The sequence below is a fragment of the Ascaphus truei genome, chromosome 5 (genome assembly GCF_040206685.1).
Source record: "Ascaphus truei isolate aAscTru1 chromosome 5, aAscTru1.hap1, whole genome shotgun sequence".
Lineage (NCBI taxonomy): Eukaryota > Metazoa > Chordata > Amphibia > Anura > Ascaphidae > Ascaphus > Ascaphus truei.
The window spans coordinates 105,722,231-105,738,693 of NC_134487.1; the positions used below are offsets into that span (position 1 = coordinate 105,722,231).

At 39.2% G+C, this 16,463-nt stretch overlaps 1 protein-coding gene across 2 annotated transcripts in view; it reads right to left on the reverse strand.

Moving 5' to 3' along the window:
• Positions 1-2,209: 2,209 nt before the first annotated feature.
• Positions 2,210-16,463, reverse strand: part of NUDT4 (nudix hydrolase 4) — a 63,621-nt gene continuing 49,367 nt past the window's right edge. The window contains exons 4-5 of one of the 2 annotated variants that reach the window (XM_075600425.1): positions 11,804-11,891; positions 2,210-10,442 (exon numbers count right to left, since the gene is read on the reverse strand). In XM_075600425.1, the coding sequence (XP_075456540.1) occupies positions 10,240-10,442; positions 11,804-11,891 (291 nt within the window). In that variant the 3' untranslated portion in view covers positions 2,210-10,239. The remainder of the gene's footprint in view (positions 10,443-11,803; positions 11,892-16,463) is intronic. The other variant, XM_075600426.1, reaches the window with a different exon arrangement.

Here is a 16,463-nt window from a genome sequence, read left to right on the forward strand (position 1 = left end):
TCGAGGGTTCTTAGAGCTCCCTGACTAACCCACCATCTTGGATGACGTCACCGGAAGTCCCCCCTTACACACCGTATTTTGAGGCGCATTCTAAAAATGTATTTACGCCTCGAGGCGCGATTCTCAGATAGCATCCAGTTATAGCCTCAGATGTAAAAAAAATATCTCACACAGTTAAGTTCAAAAGTAATCTTAAGAAATGCTCAGAGGCTTCACATCCATTGAGGTTGCCTCTATGTGTAACAGCAACAGAAAAGATATACATACTTCATTACCAGCAAGTTAAAGTAGCTGATGGCATTAGCTTCAAATTGTTACCAAACTGGCTAGTTATTGCTTGTTAGCACATTCCTCATATGAGCCCCTTAAGAACCAAGGTAATAGTAAGAGCATATGATTATGTCAGTCAACTCAATACATGTAGCGAAGATAAACAAAAAGCTGCCTTTGTTCAGTCTACACTCCGCATACGGCAAGCTGTTACATGCGGCGAAAAAAAACAAAAAAACAAACATTAAGCCCAAATTCATGGCCATACACATGCAGGCTATACTCATCTGCCTCCCTTTGTGATATAAATGTATCTAAATCTCCACCCTTAAAGCTGCAGACCAAACAATAGCCTACTTTTTTTTTTTTAAATCAGTTCTGTACTATGAGAAAAGACTTTTTTTTACATTTTTTTTAAAACTTTGAAATTACATTTATAATGTAACAAGCATGTTTTGTTTCTATAGCAACCATTTACAAAGTTACATCCCCTGCCCCTTCTGAAACAGCCACTGGCACACCCCTTTTTGAGCGCTGCCCTTTCTCTAGCAGTGCACCAATTGTATCTGGTGACTGCCTGGTCACATGATCTTCCCAACAGAACTTTGCATCTTTGGTCCTCTTCTGCTGCACCACCAGCCATGTAGTGAACCCACGAGTGTAATCTTTGTCAATCAATCACAGGAGAACGGATCGATAGGCAACTTAGCTTATTACTTAGTGTGGATTGTATCGATGCACATATTAATGGGGGAGGGGGGGGGGGGCAGCTTGGACTGCTGCTTTAACAGATGTTCCCTACAATGTTTTAATAGTGTTTCATTCATCACCTTTTTTATACTGCGGCAGTGCTCAAACCTAGTTTTTAAATGTTTATATGGGGTTTGAAACTGTGAATCCACAAGGTTATTTAAAAACCAGGGTTAACGTGTGGCATTAGATATTTGTGTATTTACAAGGTGAAATGTTACCAAAAAATCCACAAATCAATAATTAAGCAACCTGGCCATCCAATGATTTATTATCCCTTTGCTATATTTGTGGATTCTTTCTTGCAACATTTCATTCAGGGAGTTAATTTCTATACACATTAATTTTGGGGTGATACATTATCTAACTTGCCCTTCAGGATGATGTCATTATATCCCAGTCTCCTCACTGTATAAACGTATTCCACATACAGTAAGGATTGAATACGTACAAAACTAGAAGGTACTTAATGGCGTCTCCTGGGGGACTGTTTTATTCCTGGACTTCCTCGCATACAAACATTTCACATTTGAACACTTTTTTACCTTCAGTACAGGGAAGAGTAATAGGGAGCAATGTAGTGCCATCACACTCAAATGTCTCTTGAAGATTTTCAGACCTGTTTCTTTTGGATTCTCTGATCGTATATGCGTTTGGAAAAGTCTTCCAAATAATTTGTGCCACTCGTTCACAAACACTAAGATACCTTTTCATATCCTGTTGGGGTCTGTCATTGTGTATAGAAAGGACAATGGATGGACTATGGTATGGTACTATTTCAGTATGCTTTCTATAAATGCACTATGCTACGCATCAAGCTACCAGCCACCCTCTGAGTGTCCTTGAAAGTTATTCAGTTTTTATATGTTCTCAGAATAATCAAAGACCTTACTGAAGATGCAGATTCATTAAGAGGAAATGAAACAATTTATTTATAAAGCTTACACATACCCTGTACCAAGCTAAACAAAAATCAGACCGTGGTGTAAATCAAATTTATTAAAAATATACCTACTACAAACACACACAAGTAAAAACACATTTTGATATGTTCGATGGTGTGCCCTACTAATTTTTCATGTTTATACTCACCCCAGTAAGGGTTTTGTTTGTAGTTATAAGCAAAGAAAAGTGCTTCTATGATGAGTGCTGCTGATCCACTTGAGAAAACACACACACAACACTAAAGTAGATTTTCAATTAATTTATTTTGAATGTTTTGTCTCAAATATAAAAAGTTTTTTTTTTTACACCAATCTTTAATGAAAAAAACCCATGCAAAGCAGTTCCAAATGTTTACAATTTAATTTGATTATTTTAGCCTACTGTTCAGCAGACAATTTGATTTCCTGTAATCTTACTGCATGTTGTAAATTCTTTGCCGGTTAAATGCACAGTAAGTATCAAAGTACCCCCTAAAACAGTTTCTGTGCAATACATCAGTTCAATCATGGATACATTGAACAGTTATTTCCAATGGTGTCAATCTCCCAATGCATGAAAAGACATGCACACTGAATCACACTGTATCTGTGTTTTATTTACCACACTCAAGATGCAAACTATTTTCCTAGGTTTCCCCCCCTCGTTTGTTGCATAGGGAGAACTTTTTACATCAGATGCTTACACCCACAGGAGAAAAAAAATGCATTGCAACATGCTAGGTATTTTTCTTATGTCCCGTATCACTCAATTTATTGTCTAAATCAGTGATAGGCAACCTGCCTTGAATACTCAAAGTATGTGCACTTACTGTTCATTGCACTCTCCTGCTCCTTCACTCTACAGAAGGCTTGGATAGCGCAGCAGAATCCACGGTGGTAGACAACAGATGAGCGTTAGCTTAAAACTACAATCAACAATGTTGTCAACTATGACTCAAAAAGGCTCACTGCCCATTTTAGCACAGGTAGTGCATTTTCATTAGTGATAGAAATAAGGAACCTACAGTATGGTGTTGGAGAGATTAGGTTGCCTATCATGGTTGAGTTCAAGACCTTTACTGCAGGACTGGCCTAAAATGCTGTCAAGACTAAGGTGTCCAATAAGATAATTATGTGGGAAGAGAGGAGGGCTACAAAAAAACAAAAACTTATTAGCGTTCCAATAGTTTTTTCCCCCTAAACATTAGAAAAACTATACTATGTCACATCTCTGCCTTTTTGCTGCCCTATCGTCATACCCATCGGGACATGGATACCCGGCACGCCAGAGGCCCTTCCGCCATAACAGGTACGTAATTTAAATGCTAGTTTTGCTGGGGCTGTTGTGTTGGCTGAACCTAATCAAAATTGAAGTGGAGGCACGCCACTTCTGTTATTGGGAGGGAAGAGAGGGGGGGGGGGGGGAGAGAACGGTGGCAGTACCATAGTAATGTTCACATGGCCACAACTATGTGATTATGTGGCAGCAAATACCATAAATTAGGGGTTGCCAGACTGGCAGAGAGAAGGTTTAGGCGCCTGCTCTTCCCAGGACCAATCAGCTAAAAGCATTAAAATCAGAAGAAATTGCCAAGAACATTTCCCATGGACTGTAAAGGAAAATACTGGGATGTATTATTTTTGTATTATTTTATAGCGGTGGTGGGCAACATATCCTCTCAAAAGGGCTACACATTACACCCTCAACATTTATTTATGAAGAACACATGGGAGCGGTGGGTGAGCAAGCAACATGGGGTTGCTGTACCCCTTCCTGGTGCACAGGGAACAGTGATGTTTAAGCCACGAGTAGCCTTCCTGACCCTAGCGGTCAGCTGTTTAATGCTGGTACACTAATATTTATCGACAGAAGAGGAGCAGGGCTCTATTTATAAGCACTGTCATGAAACAGCTGACCTAATGGAACCAGGGGATTCTGATCCACGGTTTTAACATTCCCACTGCCTATGCACTCTGGAGAAAGGTGAGGAGTTAAGGGCCCAGGAGAAGCCCTTGCTGGCCATCTGTTGCTCACCAATGAGTTATAGCTTGAGTGGTTGTAGGAGAAAAATGTTAAATGTAGGTTGCTTTCGTCTAGCTTGGGCACATGCTGCATCTGCCAAAACAATTAAAAAGGTATCTCCCACTCTGGGTCTTAACATTGTAAAAACAGTCATAAACCACATCATGTTATTTTAATAATGCTATTCCATGCTTGAGGCCCAGAGGCCCACTCCACAGCAAGAACTGTATCCTCAACTACAAAAAAAAAAAAAATGGATACACCACTGGTTAGAGCCTTTTTTTTTTTTTTTTTAAATGGCCACCTAATTCAAGCATTTTACTAGTAACAATGGATTGGTGTATTGGACTATAACCAAATATTTAAACCAAAATTTCAGAAACATGTGACCAACTCCATCAGCGCCTAAGAGGAAAATAAAATGTCCCCGACAGTGTGGGAAATCACATGCGTTCACCGATTGTAAATAGCAAATTTAATGTATCAACTAGTCTTTTCTTTTCAACGGCAAATTTATGCCAGGTTCAATGTTGCCAAAAAAAAAAACCTACTTCTAGGAAAATCATAAATTATTCAAAGCTCACACATGAAATGCATCACATTAAGACCATGAGTCACCATTTGGCTAAAAACACAATGCACATTTGGAGGTGGGTAAGGATGGGGAGGAGAAGGAAGAAAAAGAAAAAAAAACACGCATGACTGGGAAAACCTTTACAATTTTTCATGAGCTGGGTGCCCGAACATTCTGCCTATTAGCAAAAGTTTATCAGCTCTTGATTAATCAATTAAAAAATATATGTACACAGTCCATTTCTGTAGAGTGACCATTTTTGTATACTTTACAGATGGGTTTTTGAAATTCAAATATATACAAATTCATGTGAGTTACACTGTATAGCCAGACCATAACTATAAATGATAATTGATGCCACCGGGCTTTTTGCATCTTTATTAGTCACATTTTATTATTCACTCAAATGATCAAAGCGCTATCTCTTTTTCCTGTGTCTTTTGTGGTTGCTCTGCAAATAAAATTTACTAATCCACGTGTTTCAATTCAAGCATTAGTGTATATGTAGGTCAAATCAGAAGTTAATTTAGTTATTTCTAACGTGGCAAAAATTGTTTTTTTAGTACTTCTGAATGAATTTTAGCTCCCACGATTTTAAATGCTTAGATAATTTAATAAAACGAGGTGCCTATTTTGTCCCACTAACTCAAGCAGCACAGGAGTTTTACCGTTGAAGAAAATAATGACTGGCACTACCTTTTGGTCTTCACTATTCCTGTGCAAATTAAATGGCAAGTCATTTATCATTAGAAAAATTGGGACCTAATAAGGTAACACACATCACCAACAAAAATACTCTATTACCCCAATAAAAAAGGCTCATTAGTGCGCTCACAATTTTAAATTGCACACTACTTGACATTAAATCAAAACAAAGGGAAGAGAACACAACCCATCGCACAGCGGTTAAATGACCTTGGATAATGGAACAATGTGAACGCATCATATGCAAGTGTGTTTTAGTGCATTCACTTGAAACAAAATGAACAGCTTTTCATCAGATGATACATGCTTAAGTTGCATAGAGAGTGTGTGTGTGTTCATATAAGACTATAGCGCAAAAATGTAGATGTGTCTGTATCCAACCCATACTTCCCAAAATATTACACAACAAAAATGTAAAGGCCGTCAACTCTTGAGCTGGTAAGCTACAGCAAAAAACTGTACATTTTTTTCATTACACAATTATCAAATACATATAGTTGAAGTTACAAAAGACCATGCATTATAACCCCTAAGAATACATTGTCACAAGCTTGCTTTTTTGCAATTTATTTCACAAAAAAAAAAAAAAGTTTTTATTTTTAAACGAATATGGTTTAGCCATTTCAGTTACAGAACAAGCAGTTTATGAAAGATGCATCTGATTTAGAGCTGTATATTAATCCACGTTGGATTACCATATCCGTTATGGGGGATGTGGCCTCTAGTGGTAAAGATCTATCTATGCACTCTGCTCTAAATGCCTTCATTGAATTGGCTCTGTTAAGAGCAAACAGGTGTAAAAGTTCTAAAAATGCACTTACGGGAAACCAGTTGCAGTAAAACAACATGCTAGACTGAAATAGAGTTAAAGCAGATTTCCCCCCACCCCTTTCCTTTTTTGAATTTCAAAAGGGAGACCAATCTAGATATTTAAAGCACTAAATAGACGGCAAACCACATATCAACTAAATTATGCCAGTTTATGTTCTTTCCCATTACTTTCTCAATTAACTCATTCACTACAATTAGGAAAAGGGGTCTTATTTCAAGAACCAGTCCCACCAACTATTTTAGGTAAATTGAAAAGCATGAGAAGTTATGTGAAATAAAACAGTCAAAAAATCTTGGGGTCCAATAAATGACTGGACACTAAGGATTTGGTGCACCCATCCACCTCTTTTAGACATGACCCGTTCTGCCAATCGGTGATCCTCGATTAACGGCAACAATTTAGTAAACATGGGAAAATTGAGTCAAGCACACCAAAAATTGGAAGAATTCAACTAGTAGCAAAAAAAGAAATAAAAAAAGTAATTTTAATGATTTAGTCATAGTAGCATCCGATGTGACTGACTAGCAAAAAGTAATTGAATTCTTGACATTTTTGGTGTGCTCGACTCCATTTTTCCATGTTTACTACATCTTGGACATATGACTGTTGGTCGAAAATTACCCACCTAGGTGGGAAGGCTCCCAGTAGCGTGCACTCGTTGCTCATTAGAATAATAATGTGTGGGGAGAATATGCTCATGTGAGTGTTATCAGCAATATCTACAACAGTACTATAGTGGTCTCCATTAATCACCAGTTGTTGACACCAATTCTGATTTGCTTTTATTACCATACACACTGGGTGCAGTTCTAAAATTTACTGTATAGTGAATTCACTGATTTTAGTGACATGGGTCACTTAACTTAGGAATTGATTCCGCCACGTCAGACTTATTGGAAATCTGAAATAGGGTCAGTGGAGGTCTAGATCTTAGTGTACCTTCCCCTCCCTCCTTCCATTGAGTAGCCTTAGTTTCCCTCTTTGTAGGGATACGTACTCACAGCTAATTATTTAAATCCGATTCCCCCGCTCATCGAACACAGACGTCTTACTCTCAGCAGTATTTTGTGGGCTACATTGCCCGTTCTATTTGCCATTATATGTGGCTTGTGCATTACGTTCAACGTTTGTGTATGTGTGGGCCCATGTATTTTAATAATTAAAAATACATTTCTATTATTCAGCCTTACAAGTCATCACTCTGGGACACTGTCCCCTGCATTGTGGACTTTCATAGATTGTGCCAAAGTCTCATAAGCATGTTCTTCCCACATATTCGTCCCTTTAGCAACAAGTGCACGCTGCTGGGACCCTTCAGCTGTGTTCCCACCTATGTTGGTAATCTTCAACAGTCATCTGTTCTCCATTATTCCTCTCCCTAGTGCACTTGCCCATTCTTTAGGTTGAGCGGGTATCTACTGTTTGTCTTACTACATTTTGACCAAAATATTTTTTTGTCATGGCACCCACTCAATACTTGGCATTGTTCTAGACCCCTGGTAGGGGCACCCCAAGTGGCTGGATTTTGAACAGTTTAGTAAAACCAGTGGAATACTTAAATCTTAATGTTCCATTAAATCACCAATTTACACATTTGCTTAGTTTAGTTCCTGTAAAGTGCATGTGTTATTATAAGGGCACAGACTACACGAAATACAAAAACGACTCATCTAAAAATGGTCACTTTTGTGGGACTGGTGCTTTAAATATCATCGTGTGGTGGCATAACTAACACTTAATGTTGTAATTGATACCCGCTTGTCCCGAGAGCACTGGTGGTAAATGGGTAGTTACACAGGTAATCCTTGGAAATGCATATTTCCATAAGTTGCTCCTGAAAAGCTAGAAATAAAGACTGCATCTAACAAAAATATGCATGGTACAAATATTACTCTTAAAGGTTTGAAGGCATTCATATGGCACAGGTATATTTTTTACTATCAGAACAATTGTGGCACCATCCTTTCTTTAACAAAAAAAAAAGTGTAACAGCACTCACAATTATTTTAATTTATAGCAGCATTTTACACAATTTGTGTTAAAAAAGTAGAAGATAACGATTTGTGTTGAGTAACAAAATGTTAAATTACAACGACCGTCCTTTGTGCACTCACTGTTGATTTACTGGTTTGAATATTTACACAAAAAAAAGTTTTTACATGGAATATACTGTTAATGCTGGAAGCAAAATTACATTGTATCTACAGATAACTCTGAATCAACCCGGTGGCCTTACTTAATGCAAGGTGTGAAATTCTCTGAAAAGGCCGATTTCTTTTTCCCCCCCTGCAAAACACAGCCTTCTAATATACTGTTGGTGAAGGCATTATGACAAAGCAGCTTGTTAATTTACAACTGATAACCAAATCTAGGCTTCAAAACATATGTGGGGAAAGAAAATCTGACATAGGAACATCTTCATTGTATTTACAGATCTAGACTCTACAGGTCAATAGTGTAAAACCGGAGTAACTGCTTGTTGCTCAGTTCTCTATAGATGACATAAGAGGCACATGTACAAGTTATTTAGTTTAATAGCATGGGATGCCACTTTCTTGGCCACTAGGAGTTAAGTTGCACTACACTTGCCCATCACAAATATTGCTATGATCGGTACAGATGTAGCCAACGTTATTGCAGCCATGAAAACGTCAATATTGTAATAAAAAAAAAAATGACGCAGCACATTTCTCACACGTCAACATTTATTTCAGTGGTGCTGTGCCAAATCACACTTTTAGTGCCCACTTCTACGCAGAGCATCTCAATAATGGGTGCAATTCCGTTGGCTACATGTGCATTGCAATATGTGCCCCTATATTGAATGGCTACTAAACTATTGAACAAAAAGTTATTTTTTTATTGGTAGCCAAAAAGTGATTTGCCAGCGTTACACATGGAGCCTGGGTCTGCAGTTATCAGGGGTTGTGTGTGACAAGGAGCTAAAAAGGTCTTGTATTTGTAATAAGCAAAGGAAGCCCTACTCTCTTATCAATACTTCCTGAATTGCACAAGTAAGCACTATAATTTATTTTTTCTTCTATTCTTTTCGGTGTAGTTTTGACATGCTTGTTCCTGGTGGTTTCTCCATTAAGGAAAATTGATATCATAAGCACTTCGAAAAAGAGCGTGTAACAAAAAGGTTCACCTTTGTAGTATCAGGTAGGCAGCAATATACTAAGGGTTTCTCAGTGACACTTCATCCATGCCCAGGCAGAAATGGACAAAAACAGAATGGCTTTATCAGTAGTGGAGTACAGTCAGGTTTAATATGTATGGTCTGGATTAGTAGTGCTGACAGCATTAAACTGCTACATATGGTTTTCAGCCAGCAGTTAAGCACGGTCAATAGTTTAAATTCTAGTACCTTACAGGGTATTTGATGGGCAATAACATGTAATAAGGGCACCGAATTTAGAAGAGGCAAACATTAGTTTCAACTAATTCAACTGAACCTTACTACAATGATGTCTAATACAGGTCAAACAGATGTATATCCAATTCCATCGACAAGTCTCATCACAGTTTTGGGAATATAACGCGAGGCCAAATAAATTGGTTCAACTCAGAATATAGAGAGCATAAATACCTGAAAAAAAGACTAATGAAAAGTTAACATCTGCAGATTGGAATGGTCACCAATGCAGTGCCAGCCATTCTAGAGCTTAAAATTATTAAAGGCAACACTTATCCCAAAGTACCTTTTTCTTCTGCAAGATCACCCAAACCATTTTGATACAGGAGGAACCTTTAATGCAAGGGCCCCTCTTGCTTCCAGAAACATAGTTAAAGCCCTTCCAGCAACAAAGTAGTTAAGAAAAAAAAAAATCTGAATTTGCCACAACAGAAACCATGTGTGCTAATGATAGTGGCTGAACAGACAGGGGGAAAAAATAAAATAAAAAAAGTGGCCATTCAAGGCACAAAAAAAAAAAAAAAAAGTATGGCTTTGGTTTGATGAAATACTATTTTACATTGTTAAAAACAAAAATGAAAAGGAGAAAGTGTCAAAACTGTTGAAAAATAAGAACACAAAATGAGGTTAACACATTTTGCATGAGAATCCAGGTCTAATTATAAGGATGTCTGCATGAGAACACCAAAAGGCCATTCTCCCCATTGACCGAGCAGGAGCAAAAGGCCGTTCGACAGTGCACAGAGTTTATCTCACAGTCGATGGCAGGCCAGAAGTCTGTGCAGAAGTAACATACAGAGAGGTGTTGTCTTGCAGAGAGGGCACCACAGAATTTCCATTGGTTGGTGAGCAGCCCAATTTCAGTTTTTCCAAGTATTCTGCATGTACTGGCTTGTGGCACTGGAGGACCTTCAGGGCATCTTCCACTTTGAACCATTCCCTCTTCCTTCCTAAAAACCAGAGGTGGGAAAAAAAAAATTAAAAATAAAAACAATCATGGACTCATTTGTTTTCCAGTGAAAGGTTAACACCTGTGAAAAAGGTTATAAACAAAACAGACCATGCAGCACAGCTTGAGTGTTTAATTTATTCCATCACTTATATGTAGAAGTAATGTTGCGTGGTTGTTTCAAACTATAAATCTATGGCTTGGCAGTGGTCTCTCTGGAAATGAGAAGCAGATAGCAAGTACTGGAGGCTTGAGCCAGGATGAAATATTAGTCTACGTGTTAAAGGTAGTGTTTATGGAATGGTAACAGGATTACGCTAATTTCTGATTTATATAATGTTTTAATATTTAAGTATAATCGTATGTTTACATGACCAGCCTAGCAGCCCATGGAACAATTGGCGCACATCTGTTTGACAAGTAGGCATAAAAACACAAGATTAAGCACTTTATAGATTCGTGTGCGCACAATACCCTGGTCATTACATGTACAGAAGTTATTATTTATTTTTTAACTTAATCACCAGTGGGATAATGCAATATTTAGCATTGATCAATGGTCAACGTGTGATGTTACTAAATGGTGGAGTACTACTTTTTTTTTTTTTTTAAATAAGTATTTTAAGGTTTCTTCCTCTGTATAAAAAGGTGTATTTCATATTTATGCTTTAAAAACAACAGGAGCTTTAAAGAACCTTTGAAATAAAGCACAATACCACTTTCTCATTTGTAGCACCCTGACCACTGGTTGTAAGAGCTTTACCAACACAATTTAAACAATGATACACAAATCAAATCATTACTTAATGGCGTCTTATGAATCATATACTGGTTCTTGTTCACTTTCATTAGAAAGTGACTGCATTACATTTGGTTCTCTTTCTGGAGAATGTTATCATTACATAATTTGTCCACAGTGGAGAGCGCAATCCAATAATATTATTATTATTATTATGTTCTTGTATAGCGCTGCTAGTTTTACGTAGCGCTTTACAGACACATTTTGCAGGCACAGGTCCCTGCCCCGTGGAGCTTACAATCTATGTTTTTGGTGCCTGAGGCACAGGGAGATAAAGTGACTTGCCCAATGTCACAAGGAGCCAACACCGGGAATTGAACCAGGCTCCCCTGCTTCAAACTCTCAATGCCAGTCAGTGTCATTACTCACTGAGCCATTAATGTGAAAGAAACAGACTCCTGTTAAAAGGTCTTTCCAGACACTCGCATAAATCAAAAACGTGCTATCATGTGTAATACGACTTATAAATTGTAAGCTGCTTACCTTGAATTTGCATAACGAAAAACACCAAGATAAACATTGATCTGCTACTTTGTAGTTCATAGCAAAATAAAAATGCTTACCGATGTTCACAGAATCTTCCCAATCTTCCAGTACTTCCGTCACAGTTAGGACATAAACATAAGTCCTATGCTTCCTATCTTGGTTCTGCTTAAATATGAGAAAAGGAAACTTCAGTGTGATTTTTTTAAACAGAGATAGGAGCAAACTTATAGTCTGCTTACCATAATATTTCCCTAGAATACATTTGTGGCGGTGATACGAGTGGGTAGCTCTGCCCATCAGCCTGATTAGGACAGGAAAAAAAAAAAAAAAAAAACAAAGTCTGCAGGTGGGCCACAAAAGGCTCCTCCTCACCTGCAGAGTACATATAATACAACAGAAGGGAAAATACCAACCGCCATGAACTGATTCCGGGAAAAGAAAAAGGTTAGCAAGCAAGCTATAAATATTCTCTTTTCCCATTCATGGCGGTGATAAGAGTGGGACATACCCAAGAAATACTATTAAGGGTGGGGGAAAACAAAAACAAAACAAAAGCCATTTTTATTAAATCACCGCTTGTAACACCTTCCAGACAAACAGCAAAAACAAACCAAAAAGCGCACTAAATGTGCATACCAATTAAAATAGTGAACTGATATACCAAATAAATGAGTAAATAAAGTTATTTAAAGGGGAGGTGCAAAGGTGCTAATAATCATAAGTGAAAAACAGTTAACAAAACAAAGTGTATTGAATATTTGGAATAAACCTTCCCTTTGGGAATAATGGCGACTGCTGCTATATCAAAAAGGATGACAGAGCATCCAAATCTAGACAGAGGGGAAACAAAGTACAAATAACTCTCATAGTGTAGTATGTCAATAATTGTATTGTGTAAAAATGGTAAGGGATGTACATACAAAAACAATTAGTAAAAGCAGTGGGTTTAAAACCGTGTATGGCCCGGATGGATCCACGATCTGCGGCTGCACGGTCCGAATTAGCCCGATCAAGGAAGGATTGCTGAGGGAGTCCCTCAAACGCAAAACCTCCGTAGTAGCACCCCTCTCCGAACGCAGTCCTCCACTGGGGCTGCTCATGAGTCCTCTGAGGGAGATTCCTTTGCTGGTTAGCTCTCCTACACCGGGCAGGTGAAACTCCTGGCTGTCAGAATGTCTCCAGTGACGTGCCGCAGATGGCATCAGGTCCTCTACGGGAGCTTCTCGAAGGAACGCTACGGGAGAGTCCTCTGCTTATTCTTGCTCTGCACCGAGCAGGGGAACCCTCAGCTTATCGGCACGCCTTCAGTGACGCGCCGCGGGTGACGTCAGGACCTCCAAAGCAGCAGATTCAAAAGATGAAAACGTTCACACGTGAATATGCTGTACAGTCACGGATATTTTTTTATAGTCTCAGAGTCTCAGAGTCTCAAAACACAAAAGTCATCCTACACGTTTTGTGGTTAGCATGGCCACTTCATCACCTTCTAGCCAAAGTTGTGTCAGCCGGGGACTGCAAGTCAAGTCTATAATGTTTTATAAGTATGGAAAGATGACCATGCAGCTGCTTTACAGAGATCTGCAGGTGATGCTTGCACCCCGAGCACCCAGGATGTGGCCATGACTCTGGTTGAGTGTCAATTTTTCAGGAACCTGAATGACTACTTCTATATGTGTCTCGAATACACGTGGTGATAAAGTGCGCAATCCTAGTCTTGTGGATGGACAGTATGATTTTCTGAAGTCGTGTACTTTCAGATAATGCTTCATACATCTTGGATCTAGGTTATGTAGATGCTCTTTTGGATTCTTTGGTTCAGGGACAAAAGGAATGACAATCTCCTGATTTAAATGAAAGGATGACACTCCCGGATTACTTCCACGACTTCTTGGCGGATACACTCAAGTCTCGCGAGATGATCACGGTCTACCAGTGTTTGACAGCACCAGGTTCTCTGGGAAACAGTCCACACGAACTCCACATACACCCAGAGAACCTGCAGCTGTCAAACACTGGTAAACCGTGATCTCGCGAGACTTGAGTGTATCCGTCAGAGTCGTGGAAGTAATCCAGGAGCACGGTATCAGCAACGGAGGACACAGGACGCGGGACGTCTGTGAACCGCCTAGGATTCTTGTGCACCGGAGGAACCCAGCGGGAGGCTAGTGAGGAGGAACACAATATGCAGGACATTTCACCGTGCGAACTAGGGGTCTCGGAAGATTCGTTTTTGACATGTGCAATGTTATCTTGGGAACATATCCTTTTATGTGTTTTAACAAATAAATATTGTTGTGCTTTTGTACATTCCTGTTTTTTCCTTATCTTATATCTTCTTTGAGAGCCCAGCTGGGTTAAAGCTTCTGAATCCTGTTGAGCCTAGCAGTTGGATTTCGGAGGGAGCCCAGCTGAATCCGATTAAGTGGATTTTCCTGAATACAACAAACGGCTAAGACTACACCTCTCTGCTTGTTTTTATCGGTTATCTTGTAAGTGAGATTTTTTAGCAAGATTTGACTGTGCAATATACAGAGTAGTTTCTCTTTTTGTCTCTCCTGTGCGCTTTAGGTCCAAACACCCCCACTCCCCCCCTTCGATTCTACACACACTGACTTTCTTTCTGGGTGAGAGTTTCTTGGGCCAGCTGCAGGGAGAGCGTAGGTATATTGTTCTTTGTGTGTCTCTATTGTTAATCATCTACGCAGTTCAGTTTTCTCAAGAGTTCCATTAGTGCCTGCAGGACTAGTGATCGATCACAAGTAGGCGCACTTACGAATTTGAGGTCTCAATCTTTTTAATGCCTTCAATAATCTGACAAGTCTCTATGGCCACATTTCTTTCTAAAAGTGCTGTTAAAGCAGAAATTTGCACTGAGGGAACGGAGGGTAAGCCTTTGATCAAATCTTGTTTGAAGGAATGCTACAAAACACTGCAGAAGAGCTATAGCAGTCTTGGCAGTTCTCCTTGCTCCATTGTAAGAACTTTAACCAGATGATAGTATACTCATTCACCGCTTCCTGGCTGCCATCAATGTTGGCGTTTCCTAAAAGGCCCTTTTCCAATAACTACCGCTCAATCGCCAGGCCACGTGCCAAATTCTGTGGATTTGGGTGCTGTATTGGTCCTTGTTTTAAAAGGTCATTTATTTGTGGCCCTCCACGGATTTTTCTACCACCATGCTCATTGCTCAAGTGTACGACGCCTGTCTTGGCTAATCAGATAGGATAGCCACCACGTCCGATTTCTCCATTTTTATTTTCTTCAATACCAGTGTTATAAGCAGTATTGGCTGGAAAAAGTGCACCAGACGGAAGTTCCATGTAAAACTTAGGGCACCCGTCTGAAAAAAGCTTGTGTATTATCTATCCTTGAGTAGCTGGTACCTTCCTAGAGCAATGTCCCGGTTGACCCCAACTGTCTGCTAAAAAAAATCATCATGTTCAGAGATCAGATACAGCTCTCCTGGATGTAACTGTTGCCAGTTTACCTTATCTGCAGTCATATTTTGCCGCAGAAGAGTCAGATGGTTAGGTAGATCTCTGTCCAACTTACGTTGGCTGCTGTTCCTTGCTTTACGTTCCTTCGTGCTCCTGTATATGACTGCCAAACGACTAGTTTTATCATGCCTTGGAGCTGTATATGCTATTGAAAAGCCTGCAAGGTGTTCTCTGCTTTTAATTCTAAAAAATTGGGGCGACATCTCTACTGATCTGGCCAACTTCCTTGCGCCATTATTTCGCCTAGATGAGCTCCCCAGCCGGACATACTGGCATCGGTTAAATGAACTACCTGACTAGAGATGCATAGCAGGTTCTTTCGTCTTTTCCACCATACTAATTCTCTTTGGTGCTTCTGGACAACATTATCTCTATTCAAATCTTCTGAATTCCCATTTGTTCAGGAAATTCTCTTGTAGGAAAACTTTCCCACTTTATTATCTCAAAGGTAGAGGGATCATACAATCCCTTGCCGATACTTTGTAAGAAGGTTCTGAGAAGCATACCTTTTCCTATTATTTTCTGTACCTTGTCTTGTAGAAGGGAAAATATTCTGTTTGAAAAAGCATCCCCAAAAAATCCAATGACTAGAGTCTGATAATTATTTTTTGGTTTATTAGCCATACGACTCTAGTAAGTGTAAAACTGCTGTGATACCAAGCTTCAGCTCAGTCTTGTCTCCAGCTTATAAGAACATGTTGTCCAAATACGGGTAAACCCGTAGGCCTGGTTTTCTTACCTCTGCTAATAACTCACTAGTAACTTGGTGAATGTTCTGGGGGATGTAGCTAGTCCAAATAGTCAGGATGTGTACTGAAAATTATCCTCTCCTACTGCGAATCTTAGAAACCTTTGATGACCTCGTTACTGGGATATGCATATACGCCTCTATAATGAACCTTCGGGATTCCATTCTGAATTTTGTTATCTGTTGCAATGTATTGACACTTGGGTCCAAGACAGTTCTGTATTTTCCAGAAGCTTTCTTCATCAGAGAGAGACTAATATATCCATCCCCTTTTTCTTTTGATCTCTGGAACCTTTGCAATTTGTTTACTAGTTTTAATGCCTTTCTTGCTTCTCTGTTCTTTGGGAGTTGACATAAAAAAAAAAAAACAAGAAGGGGGTCCACCATTAGGATGAGGATTAACTCAAGGTGGCAGCTGGTGGAAAGCAGTTAAAGGACCCATCTGACTTAAAGTCAACAGTCTTGAATGATATTAATCTTCCTCCTACTGCA